General features: G+C 31.8%; 1 protein-coding gene across 1 annotated transcript; it reads right to left on the reverse strand.

The window, feature by feature from the left end:
- Nucleotides 1-5,072: 5,072 nt before the first annotated feature.
- LOC115711304 (receptor protein kinase-like protein ZAR1) lies at nt 5,073-9,343 on the reverse strand. Its single transcript, XM_061111623.1, has 2 exons — nt 7,550-9,343; nt 5,073-5,897 (listed from the first exon to the last, which is right to left on the reverse strand). Exons 1-2 carry the CDS (start codon nt 8,880-8,882, stop codon nt 5,263-5,265), a joined length of 1,968 nt encoding a protein of 655 aa, XP_060967606.1. The 5' UTR covers nt 8,883-9,343; the 3' UTR covers nt 5,073-5,262.
- Nucleotides 9,344-18,475: the final 9,132 nt, after the last annotated feature.

Consider the following 18,475-nt stretch of genomic DNA (forward strand, 5'->3'; position numbering starts at 1 on the left):
TTAGAAATGGTTTTCTTTCTATTGGTCGTTTTGGTACCAAGGAGTTTTTGAAAAAATCTGAGGAACTCTTGTGTGATGCTATCTAAGTCTTCTATTCGGTTTCCCTGAGAATCCTCAATAAAAAGTATTCTATTTTGAACTCTCCTTGATTTAATGCTAGCATGAAAAATGGCTGTGTTATCATCTCCATCTCTAGTCCAAGCCACCTTAGCTTTCTGCAGTAGGAAAGATTGGTAATCATTATGTGCTTTGGTGAACTCATTCCTGGCAGCTTTCTCTTCTACTTGCAGCAACACATTCATCGGATCTGACATTAATTTGTGTTGATATTCCTCCAGCAATAACTTTGTACTTGTGACTGCTGCTTGCAAATCTGAGTACCCTGCTTGATTAATCTGTTTGAAGACCGGTTTCAAAGCTTTAAGTTTAGTCATGAGCTGATACATAGCAGTCCCTTGGTAATTAGCCTCCCAAACTGCCTACACTTTGCTGTCAAAATCAGGGTGAGATTGCCACATTTTAAAATACCGAAAAGGTTTTTTCCCATTATGTTGTAGATTATGAAATGTAACAATGGCTGGAGCATGATCGAATACACCTTCACTCAAAAAAATTGCTACAGCACCTGGGAAAATATCCTGCCAACTCTCATTGGCCAATACCCGATCCAATTTAGCATAAATTCTAGCTTCTCCTTGTTGATTATTGCACCATGTGAAAAACTTCCCACTGCTTTTTACATCTTCCAATTGGCAAAAAGAAACACAATCTCTAAATAAAGAGAGATTATGCTCCTTAACTTTAAAGCCAACTCTTTCATCTTTTTCTAAAATTTCATTAAAATCCCCCATTACTACCCAAGGCATATGAGAAGCAATTGCTTTTAAATCCTGCCACAATATCCTTCTACCCTCTTCATCATTAAAGCCATAAACAAAAGTAACAAGGAAATTCTTACCATCAAAAGTAGACACTTGTAGATGGATTAATTGACTTGTACATTTGATTATGTTGATGGAGAAGGAATTTGGATTCCAAGCCACGACCATTCTTCCACCTTTGTGCCATGCTATATTACTAATAAAACACCATCCTGAAAACACATAGGAGTACAAGGCTCCAAGCTTGGAAGCCTTGACTCTTGTCTCAAGGAGCCCCACAAGACCAACATTTTGAGTATGAATCAATTGCTTGATTAAACTCTGTTTTTGTTGGTTATTGGCCCCTCAGACATTCCATGATAAAATTCTATCCATTCAATAGAGGAGGTTCTCCCCCTCCTCCTCTCTTGTCTCGGTTTGCATCATGTAAATTTGGGAATTCTTCCATGAAATTTTCTTCTTGCAGCACAGTGAAAGAATTCTCAATACTAGTAGCAGCATTCTTGTCTATCCCTTTCAGTTTACCACCTTTGCTAACCAGCTGAAATCCATCAGTGGTTGCTGGTTTTTCCACCTGTACAGGCTCTTTTCTCTCCTTGGCGACCCACTGCTGTTGTTTCTGAGTACCTTGTGTCTTCCTACAGTCCATAGTCATGTGTCCCAGGCCCCTACAATTGTTACAAACTGTGGGTTTCCATTCGTATTTGATTCCCACTTTTGCCAGTCCTCCATATTCATCTTCAAACTCTATAAATTCTAGCAGCTCTTGATTCATAAGCACTTCAACCAATACTCGAGGAAAGGTTAACTTCTGCCTCTGTTTGGTTATTTCATCTACTAGGATTGGTACTCCTATCTGCCCAACCAGCTTAAACAGAGTATTCTGACCCCAGTACTTTAGTTCCAGTTGCTCTAGTTGAACCCATATAGGCACTCTCCTGATATCTTCCTTTCGAAAATTAGTATCGGGGTTCCAGGCTTTCATGATAACTGGTCGTTTATTAAAGAATGTATAGCCTCCATTCAATACAGCATCCCTTTCTTCAACAGATGAGAATCTGATGATGAAAATTTCATACAAAATTAGCCCTACCCTATCCACTTTTTCTTTCCAAATTCTCCTAGCAAAACCTTCAAGCACTTCTAATGGGGGATTAGCTCCTAATACATAACATACAATTGCTGATTTCCAATAAGAGACCTCCTCCTCAATATCATCTAATGTTATCTTTACATTTGGTTTGTCAGCATTCTGGAAAGAGGAATTCAAGCTTCTAACAACAGATTCAGACCGTAAGACAGGGGGAACAGAATTCATACCTTCACGGAGGTTACTGTTACATTGCCTGTTTGCCTCCATGAAATGTGCAAACTCTGATCGAACTTCTTCCTGACGCTGCAATTCACGAAGCGAAGATCTGGGAGACAGATGGTTGCAATTCTCGTCATTGAGCTCTGTATGTTGTTCCTCATCTTCATCATCAGTGAATATAATCGGCTCGATACCTAATACAGCTTCCATTGACTTGGTTCTCTTTCCATCTTCCGAGGACGATGGACCACGCTTTTTGGCAAGTTTGGTTGGCTTCGACACAGATACCTTCTTCCCCAAATTCCTAGATCTCGTTTTTGCCATGGCGCCAGCTCTAGCTGAGCGAGAGAGAACTCAGAGAAAAAACTATGTATAACTAATTAAAAGTTATTCTTGAATAGAGTATTCTTTTTTAATTATTATTATTATTTTAGAGTTTTAGCAAAAATGTCTTATGAATTTTAATTTGTTTGGCAATTTGTACTCCCTGTGAATAACAAATTTGCAATCAAATCCTTAAGCATTAAAATAAGAACTAATCAAGTCTTTTTAGCTAATTATTTCACAAAAAAATAAGTTTCTTTTTGGATATTTAGATATTATTTTAAAAACTGAAGGACTTGACTGCAACAAAAAGGGACTAAATTGTCAATTAGCAAGAAACTCAAAGGGGTATTTATGCTAATTAAAAGTAATTTGTTTTATAAGCTAGTTAGAGTTGACTTTAAAAAGTCATTGGCAAAGATTATTTAAAAATGCTAGGTAAGTAACACATTAATGTAGTGTTTGATTAGAAGTAGTGAAAAGAATGGAATGAAAATGAAACAAATTTTATTTTATTCTTTTGATTTGTTGTATTTTAAAGTATTGGAATGTCATTTTAATAGAATGATTTTTCTAATATTTTTGTAAAATGACTATTCTATTTTAAAATATAAAAAAATACCATTCTAATGTAAAATGAGGAAAAAAAATATAATAATTTTTTATATGTATTATAAATTTGATTCTATTACATTTATATTTATATATATTCTCTATCTCATTTATATTTTTATATTTTAGTTCTTTCTAATCAAACACTATTTAAAGTGTTAAGTACTACAAAAAATAACATACTATTATTATTAAGTCTCAAATTAAATTAATAACATAAATAAGTATAATCTATAATATATCACACCCATATATAGTATTAAGCATATTAAAGTGACAAAGTTGAAAAGACCGGGATAGAAACAATTAATTAAGAATGACCAACATATTTTCATGTTTTTTGACTTCCAGCAAAATGTATATATAAATATATATATATATATAAATAAATATATATATTTCAAAATGCAAAGAAATTGTAAATTCCCTAATAGGTGACAAACTTGTACCTAACTTTTATTTGTAATGAGGAGACCTTAAATCTTTTAGAGCTGAAAAATCAACTCCATATTTTAGAGTACACATACATAAATATTAAATGCTATATCGTCCTTGTGTTGTGTTTGGTATGAGAAATATAAGATAGAAGTTTTTCCATGTGGCCACCCCTTTTTTATGCTATCTCCACCACCCCTTCCTTCCAACTCTATTCTAATCTCAATTCACAATAATACCACTTTTTGTGTTTATTTCAAACAAAAACAATCAAATCTACTTTTATAGTTTAAATTCTTTCTTTTTTCTTAACAATGTTTTAATATATTATTATAATATTGTTAAAAGATACATTTTTTGATAGGTTTTTTTTTTTTTTTTTAAATGACATCCGAAATATAAAAGAAGGCAACAAGGTCTTCAAGAGAGAGACCAACCCACCCCCCCGCCTTTCATAGTAGCCACAACTTATTACTTACAATACTTTTAACTAAAACAATACTTTCTTTCGAAAAAAAAAAAAAACTAAAACAGTACTAAACTTTGTAAGAAAGATCTGTTTGGTTGTACTTTCAATTTTTAGTTTTTAAAATTATGCTTTTAAAAGTGAGAATAGAAAATAGATTTTTGTCATTTTAAAAATTTAATGATGTTTTGCACAAATTTTTTAAAATTATTTTTTGATTTTTTTCTTACTAAAAAAAATTAATATTTTACTACCATACTATGACATGAACCTATTCAGGTCTGGATTCGGGTTTGGTTCTGAGTCTAGGATCCGAGTATGTGAGCAAAAATATAAAATATAATATGTTAGAAAAAAAAAATGTTTTTGAAAATTAAAAACAACATTTTGATGTTTATTGTTTTCTAATTTTTTAAAATTTATTTTTAAAAAACTGTTTTTAAAAAATTTTGCCAACGTCTATTAGTTCTTAAAAACTATTTTTAGTTTAAAAAAAACAAAAAAAAATACTTTTAAAGTTACGAAACCAAACAACCTCAATGTGTCGCAGAGAGTCACAACAAGTATCTCTGTTCGACACATAGTTCTTGAGATCCACAAGCTCAACTCAAAAGAGGTGAATGTAAGTAAGAAGTTGTAGCAGCTGAACAAGGATCTCAAGAACAATCCATAGAGCCACAAGTTCAGCCAAGAAGAGAGGAGAGTGAGAACCCAACCAGGACCCATTTTAGGATGGGGCCGTTGGGCCCAAGAGCCTCCCAACTGGACCAAAGAAAAAGATCATATCGATCTTTGTTCTTGAACCAATATAAACCTCTTTTTTTTGTCTTTGGATTTATAGATTGATCAACATAATTCTACCATATTAGTTTATCTGACATTGTTTTAGTTTTTTGAATTGTGGTTTGTTTGAGTTTACTTTTCATGTTTAAAATCCTACATAAATGATAGTATATTATTTAAAAGCTGTGATTGTTGTAAAATTAGATTAAACAGACAGGGTAAGAAAACTATGTGATAAGAGAATTTTGGACATTTCCAGTGATCTAATTTTCCATTTGGCCATTAGTTTTAGAGATTAAAACAACAAATTGAAGACAAGATTTCTCCAACTGCTACAATGCACTCAACAAAAGAGACTATTCTCTCTCTCTCTCTCTCTACTATTCCTAGGATCTTTCAAAGATCCAAACAAAAAACTTTTTACATATTTCTACCAACCTAGTTGTTTCTCATTGCAATCTGATTCGATCCAGACTCTCTGAGACGGTCTTCATCCGAGGACGAATTTCTGGGTCGAGTTCTGTGCAATTGAGGGCGATATGGAATGCTGCAACAACTTGTTTCTTTGCATGAACCTCATGAAGAAGTGCAGGGTCTATAATCTCGGACAACGGCTTTTCCTCTTTAAATGCCTTCCTAATCACACTCTCCAGTCCCTTCTCATCATTCTCAGGGCCCTCATCCGGAACCTTACCAGTCAGAATCTCTAAAAGCACAATGCCAAAAGAATACACATCGCATTTTTGAGTGAACTTACTGCCGGGTATTCGAGCCTCAGGGGCCATGTAAACAGTTGAGGGAGCCGTGATTTTCAAGCCAGCAGTCACAAAGGAAGAGTTAGCACTATGCTTTTTCGATCCCGATGAGGTGAACTTGGAGGAACCCGACACAAGGCGCGCAAGTCCAAATCCAGAAATGCAAGGTTGCAAATCATCATCAAGGAGGATTTTTGTTGACTTGATGTTGCCATGAACATATTTCCGAGGACTGTACTCGTGTATGTACATTAACCCTCTGGCACTTCCTTGAGCAATTTTTAACCTTGATGACCATGATAATGGTGGTAAAGAACTGGCAGGTCCCCCTACTTATCATGAAAACATTAATCATCCCATTCATAGAGAGACAAATAATTACAAGGAGCGATTGTATGTTTCAAAAATCTTTCTTATTACTTAGTTTCAATACTACCATTTGCATGATTAAGCATGCACATGTTTAGAAATTCAAGTCTTTCATAGATAAGCATAAGCAGTCACGGATCCACAGAACCAACTACTCACGAAAGATTTTGAAAACAAACCATGAAAAGGGATCCTTAGAGGGGATTAATTGTCAGAAATTATTCATTTAGGACAGGAACAAGCCAAAAGGAAAACTGGCCCCAGCTGAACATTATTCGAAATATTAAATAACTAGTATGGACAAAACAATGAAAGAATATGTCAGACCAAATGAAAAGAGGCCAAAATTAAATAAATAATTCTTTTCTATTATCAACACGAAATAACAGAAAAGAAATAGAAATGAAACTTAAATCTTATATCCCTTTCTAAAGAGAAAGATACAAGGACATTGACTAAATTAAAATTTGAAGAAAAGATACTGAAAAATAGTCAACTAGAAAACCAATGTAGCATGACAAGGGATTATTATGTTAACTACTTTTGGACCCATCAAAATCATGGATTATAGAACTAGATATTTAGTATAGCCACTAATATTTAATGATAGCCAAATAGCCAACTTTTGAAATTAGACCACTTACATTACTCTAAACTACAAAACAAATATAGTTTGTGACAAAAAATCAACAAAAAGGAGATGGTGGAGTTTATTGGTTATTATTAATTAACAAGCTATAATAAAATGATCTAAAAGTATCAATTTCAAAAGTAAACATGATATAGCAATTCATTAGATCCCAGAGATCAGTGCTTTTGTAACTATTGGGGATATCATTCAACATGTCTTAATCTACAGTCCTTAAACATTGGATCTTTGTAATAAGGTTAACAATCTTTTTCAAATAAAACATGCTTTATAGACAAATCTGGCTTTAATTATGAGGGTACAAAAACTATTAATGAAAACAACAGTAATAAATTACATTGGCTGTAATAAATACAATACACACAACAACTAATAAGATCTACTACCTTTCTCTTTCACATGCATGCTACTGTTTTGAAAATTGTAGATATGTATAAAAAATATAAAAATATATATTATTATCATTTCTCTTTCGTTGTAATCTTCAATCAGTAAAATACAAAGGAAAAACAAAAGAAGGGTTGGTGATATAATTGTTGGTAGTTGGTAAAACGGTCGGATACACTATTTTTTTAAATCTTAGCAAGGGATCTTTGAATATTTTGCAGTGATTTAATTATTTAAATTCCAATAAATAGCAGACATTCTCATAAAATGGTGACAGAAAATTATTAAAAATCTATAAAAGAAAAAGGGTGGAAATATATTTTTACTTTCAATCTGAATCTCAAGTTTTTTTAATTTTATTATTATGATTAAAATAATGTTAGCCTCATTAATATTATTATTATAATGTTTATAACATATCCATGTGCACATTGGAACCATACCAAAACAAGTCAGATTCATATAAATGAAAAAACTGAAATCATATGTAGTAGACTAGTAGTAGTATTAATTAAATTAAAATTGAAATGAATATTTTAATATTGAAAATAAAACGAAAGGGAATAGGATTGTTACCGTGGAGCGCAGTGTAGAGACTCCCGTTGCGGATGAAATCAGTAACCAATAGCTTCTCATCATTAGCGTAATAGTAAGCCCGGAGCGGTACGATATTCGGGTGGTGGACCCGCCCGATAGCGTCGATCTCGGACTCAAAATCCTTGAACCTCCACGTGGCGTCTTCGGACTCGCTGAGCCTTCTAACGGCTACAACTGTTGCGGCCACACCTGATCCCCCACCCCGAGCCACCACTCTGTACACGATTCCACTCCTGCTCTTTCCCACCACGTAAGCCGATGCTCTCAACAAATCCTCCAATTCTAAACTGAACCCTTCGTCCATCACTACGAATTTACCTTTTTGCCCCTCTTCTTCTACTACTACTTCCGTCTCCTCCTTTTCTTTCCCCATTTTGCCCTCGTTACCGAAACCCGCCGTTGATTTCCGCCGGAAAAGCCAGACCGACACGAAGACGGCCCCGATCACCAACGAAATGCCTGATACGATCGGTACGGTGACCGAGATTCCTCCCTCTTTTCCTCTCCCTTCGCCGGAGGGCAAATCGGGGTTTTCGTTCAGAGGCTTCTCTGGATTCTGATCCCCATCCCGATCACCGTCCGACGTGCTCTTAGAGAGATTAGGGTTTTGAGCTTCAGGGCATTGAGTCTCCAATGGAAATCCGCAGAGGCTTGGATTTCCAGAGAAAGCGGTGGGTCCCTGGTTCAGTAGAGAACCGACCTGAGGGATTTTACCGGTGAGGTTATTGTGCCGAAGATCTATGCTAACCGGGACCGGAATTCTTCCGTACGAGGGAGGGATCCCGCCGCTGAAGCTGTTATAGGAGAGGTTTAGGGTTCCAGCGAGGGATTGGAGTTGGCCAAGGGATTCAGGGAGGGAGCCATTGAGTTGATTGGAGGAGAAATCAAGGTGCCTGAGGTATTTCAATGCGGAGATTTGAGACGGAATTGGACCGGAGAGGGAGTTGTGAGAGAGGTCGAGGATGACGAGGCTGGTGGCGTTGAAGAGGTGAAGCGAAATGGGTCGAGAGAAGTTGTTTCGAGCGAGACTGAGTCGCTTGAGCGAGTCGAGGTGACCGAGTTCAGAAGGAATGTAGCCAGTGAAGCCCTTGTTAGGAAGATAAAGATCAATAACTCGGCCGCGCGTGCATGCCACGCCCCGCCAGCTACAAGGATTTGGATCGGATTCGGACCATGACCCGAGAATTCCAGTTGGGTCAGTGTCGATAGCGGCTTTGAGTGCGAGGAGTGAGAGTCCATCGGAGTTGAGTCCGTAGGAAATTGAAACAAAGAAGATGAAGAAGAAGGAAAGGAATTGAAGTGGAGAAACCATTTTTTTGAGTTGGATTATTTGAAAATGGGAGTTAGGATTGAGGCATTTGAGCTCAATTTCTCACTTCTCTTTCTGCAACGAGAAGTTGCTTAGAGAAAAATACAGACTAGTTCTGCTGAAGAAGAAGAAGAAGTAGAAGTAGCTTTTGTGTTGAGTTTGAACAGCAACAACTCTCGAGGTGGCATAGCAACACGTGTCTTTTCTAATTTGAATTCTTTTGACCCTATTATTTTAATTAAGGTAAATTTCTTGAATTTTATTAATATGATTTATTTTTGTCTTAATTAGATCACCTAAATGGTACAATCTTTTTAGATTCAATATTAACATGAGTAATAGCTTCAAATTTATTATACTATTAATAAGAATATGAGCTAACAAAAAATTAATCCAATCCTACTTAAACTGAAATTGTGGTCCTATATGATATCGATTTCCACTTAATATAATTTTGGCTTTTACTATTTGTGTATTAAATAGTCACACTTTATTTCAATACAAATATTTGAAATGTGCATAAAGTGCTTTGTATAGTTTAAGATCATTTATTTTGCCTCATTATTAAACATGTTTCTTAGGCATTAAACATATTACATAAACCACATAAATGGGATTATGGGAATGTAAAACAAAACAAAAGATAAATATAAGAATATATGATTGTTTATTAGTTTTGTGCCGTTGTCCACACACCCCAAAGAAAAAGGACAGTTTTTGAAAAATCAGGAGAAATAATAAAAAGAAGGAAGTGGGTTTGAGTGGGGACAACAATGTAATTTTAGTGTTTATGTCAGAGAAATCATTACTACATGAAAATATGTAGTGAGAGCAGTAAGTAGTACACTTTTTCGAGGGTTCGGTTCAGTTCAGTTTTTTTGTAATGGAGGGTATTTTAGTAAATCTAACTCGGATTTTGAAGATTCAAATTGAAAGGAGGATAACTATAAAGCGGGATCAAGTATTATAATTATACGTAGGATTAACTCCTAATACACACTACACCTTTCACGGTTTCCAATTGCCATAACGTATGACCATCATTTGAGTGAGTACACTTAAACACACTAATTTAGTAAAAAAAATCTTAAAAAAAAAAAATTAATTGAAGTAGTAAAAATTCAAATTTGAAGGATTCATGCTACAATTTTTTATTATATATTTAACTAAACACACATATAGATCTTTATAGGCTGCATGAGTTGAGTGGTGATCTAGACTTGAAGGTTGTTGATATTTGATAACTAAGAATGTTTTACTTGGCAAAATGTCTGATATTTTGGATGGAGATGTTCCTCCAATCCAAATAACTAATTTTACTTTGTAGTACTAGTAGAACTAGATATGTCTTTCCCTATTTATTTTGAAGGATATATATATATTTTTGTATAATAAAATAAATGGTATTTTTAAGGATTTTTTTCATTTTTAAACTTAAAAGTAGTTTTTTTTTTTTTTGTATTTTTACAGAAATTCACATAGCAACCTACATAGCAACTGACGGATCAATTTAAATCACAATTAAAATCTACATAACAACTCACATAAAAATTATTAGAGTAACCCAAATTATAAATTTAAAAAAAATAAAAAATAATATATGAAATAATTCTCTTATTTTTAAAAGATAGGGCCCTTTATATATGGACCTAGGACAAGTTGGGTCCACCTGTGCAAACTGCAAAAGCTTTGCCTATAATAGAGAAAATTATATTATATACCACTTTACTTTATATGTTTCAATTTTTACCTTCACTTTTATATTTTTTAAAATATACCTACTTTTATAGATGATGTCCCCATCGTACCCTTAGATTAATGTAAATTATGTGTTAGACATAAGTAGAGGGTGATGGTATATTGGGAAATCTACTCATAAAAGTGAGTATATTTTAATGAAATATAATTTGAGAGTATTTTTAATTAATAAATACAAAAAATAGGTATTTCTCAATTTATCTCCTTATATTATATAGGTTTTAATGGTTACATTAAATATGTTACATTTATATTAAAGGGATTATTTCACAAAAACATAAAAACAATAAAAAAAAAATTACAAAAATACGGTTTCATGGAATTTTAAATATTTTTACAATGTTTTTAATTTTATTTACAGAAAATACGGTCTTTTATGTTGTAATCTTGTTAATTTGTTGTTGATTTTTTGTTATATGTATGTTATTTTTTGTTGTTATTTTGATGTTATTTTCATGTTAGTTTTATGTAATTTTCTTGTTGATTTTACGTTATTTTCGTGTTATTTTTTGGAAAACTGTAAAAATGTAAAAAAAAATATTCTTTGAACGTAAAAATGTAAACATTTTACAAAAAATGGTGCCTTATGTAATTATTTCTATATTAAATGTGTTACATCTGTTTTTGTTGTTAGATCATTATTAAATGGTTGTGATTAATTAAGAAATTAAATAAAAATAATTAATAAATTACATGTAAATGTAATATGATACTAACCTAATTTTATTTATTTTCTTATAAATAAAAAATAAAAGATATTTATAAATATTAATTGTGAAAAATATCTTATTAAATATTTTAATTAAAAAAATAATTTATTTTAAATATATAATTAATTATAATTATTTTAAATCTAAAAATAAAATATTTACCTATTAATAACATGTTATATAGTAACTCATATAATTATCAAATAGCCACTTATATATATACATTTAAATAAAAATAATAGATAATATGATATTAAATTGCACCCCCAAATATATTGCATCATATAGTTTTAAACTATTTATGCCCACCTTGGGGAAAAGGGAAAAAGAAAACTATTACACTATGGTGGTGGTGAAGAAAAGTGGAAGAAAATAAAAGAAAGAGAATTTCATATAATGTTGAGTTGTTTAGTAGGGAAAAAAAATGAAGACAAGACAAGAGTAAAGTCTCCAACAAAAAAGTAAAAATGACTAAAATATTTTTACAAAAAAAAAAAAATATATTATACTATTATATTAATGCTTTTAAGGATAATATAGTAATTTTATCATGTATTGAGGAGCTCTATTTACACTCCATAGAATGACAAATACACCCCATTATTAAAAAAAATATAAACTTAAATAATTTTTAAAAATTATTCTTAATATATTTTTTAAAATTTTTTCTTCAAATTATTTTATGTTAATTTCAATACTTATTTTGAGTTCATTTTCATAATTTTTTTTAACTCATGTATATATATATATTTTTATTTTTTTAAAAAAAAAAATCATATACTTTTTTATTTTAATTTTTTTGTCAGAATATTTAAAATATAATTTATTTTTGTTTGATAGGTATATTTTTTAAGAATATGAATTGGAAGAAAAAAGTTAAAAAAACTTAGTACAATTAAAGATATAAATTTTATATAAAATAAAATTATAAAAATGGGGTGTGTTTAAAAATTTTGGGGGTGCAAATAAAATTTCCCATTTTTTCCTTCTTATATACCAAACAATTTAAAAAATGAAAATATTTTAATTTATTTTTTTCTTTTGTATCTCTCTTAAAATTTCTTTATTTCCTATATTTTATTTCTTTGCTATCAAACATAGTTGTAAATAATAATAATAATAATAATAATAATAATAATAATAAATAAATAAATAAATAAATAAATAATAAAAAAATCTCAACTTTTAAATGTTGAACAGATTGACAAAATCATCAATAAATATGTAAATATTATACAATGAAAATTTATGTATGAAATAAACATTTCATCAATGAGAGTATAAAATAAAATGTAAATATTGAGAATTGTTGGATATTGGACACTATCTTCATATTGGTAAACATATTATTGATTTTGAGTCTATACCTTTATAGATTTGTTTCTAAACTCTACCTAGTACCAATGAAAATATGAAAATATTGTCTATCATTTATATTATTCATGTTCTTCTCAATTTCTTTTGGTTTGAAGATAAGAATCTATAGGGGTGGAAATTGGCTTAGCAAAAGAACCACACACACACAAGATTTTTTTCCCCTTAAGTGCTGTAGAGCACTATTTCATCAAACCAGCCACATACAATAACCAGATGCAGCTTTTAAGAAAAATGAGCCCTACCAACACGAAAAGGTTTATTTTTGTTATGATATCATTGCTGATAGGATATTTTCAAGTCTCAAACCAAAAGAGAAATGGGGTATACAATGCAAACAAATCCATATATAAGTCAATTCTTTTTCACATATATTATGTGGTTTCTATAAAGTTGGTATAAAATTATACAATTTGTGATAATAAATATAATAATAAAAATAATATAGTACAACTTTAATAAATTACTACAACTAATTAATAATTTCAATTAAATTATATTTTCTTATGTACCTAAGAAAAATAGTGTGAATTAAAACTCACAATATTAATTAATAATATTAGTTAAATTATACTTTTTCAATTCTTATATTATCAATTTTTAACAATTTTACCTTAATTAGTAACAATCTATAAAATTATATTGATCAAACCTTCTAATTTATTGAATAACAATTTGGACTTATTTTTTTGAAATAAAATATAATAATACTCTACCTAATTTTAGTCAATTTTTTTTTTAATAAAACTAAAATATAACAAATTTAAAGCCAGTTTTTAGCACAAAAAGGTACTAAAAATGTAGTAAACTTGGTCATAACACCTCTCTAACTCGGGATATTAAATTATATACCACCTTATTAAACATCAAACAAAAATATGCTATCCATTTTTCTAATACTAAATATACCCCTCAAAGAATAAAATTAAACCTTTTCAAAAAAAAAAAAAAAACTAAACCCTTCCCCTCCTTTTCCTGTCTCTCTCTCTCTCTCTCTACAAAGTCACACACACACACACACACACACACACACACACACACACACACTGTTTGTCGAAGCACCATTTGTCGGAGCACCTTTTGCCGGAGTCCATTAACTTAGCTTGACAACTAAGTAGGGGTGTTCATCAAACCGCTCAAACTGTTTAAATCGCCCATACTGCACTGCACCGCAAAAATATGTAGTTTGAAATTCTTGGCGGTGCGGTCGCAGTTTGAATTTGTCCTAAATCACGTGGTGCGGTTTGCGGTTTTGAATTGTTAATATGCGGTTCAAACCGCACCGCACCGCACATTATAAAAATACTAATTTTATATTTATTTATGTCCAATATGTGAATGTTTAACCCAATGCCCACTAATTATTGTATTATTGAAACTTAATTTTTTTTTCATATTTATTTTCATGTCTTATGGTATTTTTGACAAGTGTTGCTCAAGCTTTGTTATATTTGTCATAGTTTAGTTATTAGTGATAGCCCAAATCGCAGAAACTACAAAAAACGCACCGCTCCACGCCATTTTTGCGGTGCAATTTCTGCAGTTTATTAGTTTCACAGTACGGGTGTAGTATGGGAAATTAGAAAAACTACATGTGCGGGTGTTGGAATTTATTTTACCAGGATCTTAGATCTACTCACAAGTATGTTGTTTAACATCCTAAATATGAACTTTCTAAAACGATAATAAACACATATAGAGTTAAGGAAACCTTACATTGGTTGCAGCGGAATAATATGTCTCCTTCCACTCAGATCTCTAACCCTTGTATCATTTCTGTCGCAGAGTATTATCAAGATCTGAGTCCGAATGTCCTTCTCTTTGAATTGGATCCTTCACGATCTTCCAAACTATGATTGAGGTACCACTTGCTGTGTGTGGGCACTACTCTATCACTAGGGTGTTTCAAAATTATGAAGAAGAAAAGAGAGAGAGAGAGAGAGAGAGAGAGAGAGAGAGAGAGAGAGAGAGAGGGTCGGCTATAGAGAGAAAGTGGAAGGCTCAGTTTTTTTGAAAGGCAATCTCTTGAATTACTGAAAAAACTCTTATTTTAGTGTGAGCCATCACTTTCTATTTATAGGCAACTACTAGATTTAGGTTAGTAATTATTTGACATTAAAATAATGAAAATATTAATTGGAAAAATCTATTCAAGTGGCCGGCTATGGGTGTTAGTGGGCCTCACTTGGATTTTGCTGTTTTCACAATTTTTATTTTTATTTTCTCAAAAACGTCAATTTTCCAATTCTAACAATTTAAATGCCAAAACTAATTATTTAATAGCTAAAATAGATTATTAAATAATATTTTCATCTAACATAATTATTAATTATACATACAGAGTTTCTTAATTAATAAACAAACCTAGAATCTCTTTTCTTTACAATTTCACCCCTGCTTAGTGAAAATTCACAAATTAGACATAGTCTAACTTTAGAATTATAATTGATTAATCATAAATCAATTATGAAGTCTTACAAGAAGTATGGTCTCAACTAGAATGGGGACCATGGATCTATATTACTGAGCTTCCAATAAGCCGAACCGAATTTACCAAGTAAATTTCCTAACTTATTAGAACTTGGAATTGCACTCTCAGACTTATATAGAGCATTCTATATGTTCCACGATATAGATATGCTATCTCATTTAACCATCGTTATAATCTTAATTTGATCAAAGATCCTCTATATAGATGATTTACATCGAGATGGGATAAATTTACCGTTTTCACCCCTCAATGTATTTGGCCCCTTAAAACACTTAGCTACCTGTAAATGATGTTTTAGTGATCTAAGATATAGTCACTGAAACAAGAGCTCATCCATTTACTTCTATTTAGCTAAGCTCGAAGGGAATCATCACTTGACTTCTATACACCAGTAGAAGCTATAGATTCCATATTTATGTTCAGCGCTCCCACTCAATCATACTATCATGTTCCCAAAATATACGTATCACCCTGACCCAAAAGTAGGCTTAACTAATAAATCAAAGAACATGAATAGCACTCCTGAGATTGAGCCTAAGCATATCAGGATTTAGATTCTTTTGATCTAAGATCAATTAGTGATATTGACTTAGAAAGATACAATGGTAAGTTTCTAATATCTTAACTAAGTTCAATATCAGTTCAGTCCAATGTATACTCCATACATTCAAAACTAGTATACTTTACCAATGTCCTGGAAAGAACATAACACTTACTCCAAGTGTAAGTATACATCATCGCTGATTATCACATCAGTGTAAATCCAAAACACTGATGAAACATGGACTTAGTCTTTTGAATCATATAATCACAATCACATTCCACTGTGTTGACAATATTATAATTGTGAATAAATATATGTTCTGGACTTAACTGATTTTGTGCATATATTAAATATATATATATATTAAACCATAAGCATGAAAAATTCAGGCAAACATAAATCACTTCAAACTTCTTAGATTGATAGCTAATCAAATTGTAATGGGTTTTATTTACTGCACAAAATCCAACAGCGGGTTGGTTTGAAAAAATGGTCAAAAATCGCACCACCCGCACCGCTAACACCCCTACAACTAAGTGTATACGAGCAACCCAAACTCCCTTACCAACATAATTCTTAAAAAAAAAAAATAAGCATGTAATTTATTTAGTAATTATTGTGTTGTATTCAGTTTGATATGAATAGATCTACACATATTATTCATTTATTTTAGTTGTTTTATTCTTGAAACTCGAACTGCTCGGTTTCTGCACTTTTTGGTTTTTTTTTTTCAGATTTTAGTGATTTTTTATGACGCTGTTATCGATATCTAGCGACATTAGAGTGCGTTGAAGGTTAGAAATGACTTTTAACATGTAGGGACATGTTGCAATGAAATTTACGACATTAGGAAAGACGACAGTGAAATGCTTGGAAATCAGAAGCTTAAGTTTAGGAACCATCTACAAAAAAAAAATGAGAAACTATTAAAACACATAAAAAAGTGTCGCAAAAAGTCGCAAAATAAATTGCCAAATATCGCAAACCAAGTCACCACAAATCGACAATAATCGCTAAATCATACACATTTTCTGTTAAAAATAATCCCCAATGAATATGTCGCGACATGTCGACAAACGTGTCGCCACATGTCGCTAACTACAGCAAGGCCTTGGGATGCAATCAAAAGACATCAAAACCGCAAACTATGTCGACAACATATTGCTTCATGTCGCTAAAAATTATAACTTCCAATAACTTAGGTAATACCGCGAGATGTCACGAATTATATCGACTAATGTCACTAATTATAGCAGCTTTCTAGCCTAGCCAAACTATGTCGGGAAAGGTTGATAATATATCGACAAACATCGCTAAAAGCCAAATAACTACCATAACTTGCTCTATTTTAGACGAAGTCGAAAGACGTCGCGAACAAAATTAATAAATATCGATAATCAGCGAAAAACCTGAAGTTGAATAGAAAACAATGAAAATCAACCGAAACACTAATATCGAACCTAATCCAAATCAATTTTCTTATAATCGACCACAAACAACAAAAGAGAAGTGGGTTTTGGATGGCCTCCTAGGTTTCTTCAAGGGTAGAGAGGAGTGAGTTTCGTCCAAATGGGCAGCCGAACGGTAATGGTGCAGTGGTCGTGGGTTTTTTTGGGTGGATTTGGTGAGAGTTAGAGAAAGAGAGAGGGAGAGATAGCTGAGAGAAAGAGGGAGAGTTAGAATGGGTGTGTTTGAATGAAGATGGTATTTTGGAGTTTATAGAATTTTGGAGTATTAAACCCCTATATGTTTTAAAGTGGGATACTAAAAGACCATAACCTTATTTAAGCATGGATAGTCAAATTTCTCATACATAATTAATTTGATTTTTGTTATTTATGTAATTTTTATTGTATTTAAGTATATAATTGAAAATTTTCCATAAAAATATAAGTATGGCGGCAAATTTTTTTACACATTTAGTTGTTTTGGGGTAAAATTTTTGGGTTTTATGCCCTAAATAAAACTCTATTTCAATGTAATCTATTTTATTTAACATCAATAAAGAAACAAAAGTATTTTTCATTCATTTGTGTATGTTTTGGTTCACTTAATCAATTGCTTGTCTATTTGATTTATAAATTCATCTTAAACCCTTTTCACATACTTGATCCTATTTATTGTGTTGTCAACACTTTGGAAAGTAAACATGACTATGTGAATGAAGTTTTTTAGATTTATCAGACACAGGGTTTTACTGATATGATAATCTACAACAAGAGTTTACTTGCATTTGGAGAAATGCTATGTTCTTTCTAGAACATTGGTTAAAGTAAAGCTCAGGTTGGATGCATGGAGTATGCATCGGAAGGGACCGATATTGAACTTTGACTTAGATTAATTAAACTTACCGTAAAATCTATTCAAGTCAATATCGCCTAGTTGATCCTAGATCAAATATTCTTAATCCTGTTATGATTAGGCTCAATCTTGAAAGGCTATTCGTGTTCTTTGATTTGTTAGTTAAGCCTACTTTTAGGTGAGGGTGATACGTACATTTTGGGAATACGGTAATGCAATTGAGTGGGAGCGCTAACATAAACATGGAATCTATAGCTTCTATAGCTTCTATCCTAGATCAAATGTTCTTAATCCTGTTATGATTAGGCTCAATCTCGAAAGGCTATTCGTGTTCTTTGATTTGTTAGTTAAGCCTACTTTTAGGTCAGGGTGATACGTACATTTTGGGAATACGGTAGTGCAATTGAGTGGGAGCGCT

This window comes from Cannabis sativa, chromosome 3 (assembly GCF_029168945.1).
Source record: "Cannabis sativa cultivar Pink pepper isolate KNU-18-1 chromosome 3, ASM2916894v1, whole genome shotgun sequence".
Classification (NCBI taxonomy): domain Eukaryota; kingdom Viridiplantae; phylum Streptophyta; class Magnoliopsida; order Rosales; family Cannabaceae; genus Cannabis; species Cannabis sativa.

Coding starts and splice junctions, on each gene's coding strand:
- LOC115711304 (XM_061111623.1), bottom strand. CDS start 8,882: ATGGTTTCTCCACTTCAATTCCTTTCCTTCTTCTTCATCTTCTTTGTT. Junction 5,898..7,549: donor TCTCTACACTGCGCTCCACG/GTAACAATCCTA, acceptor CATGATAAGTAG/GGGGACCTGCCAGTTCTTTA.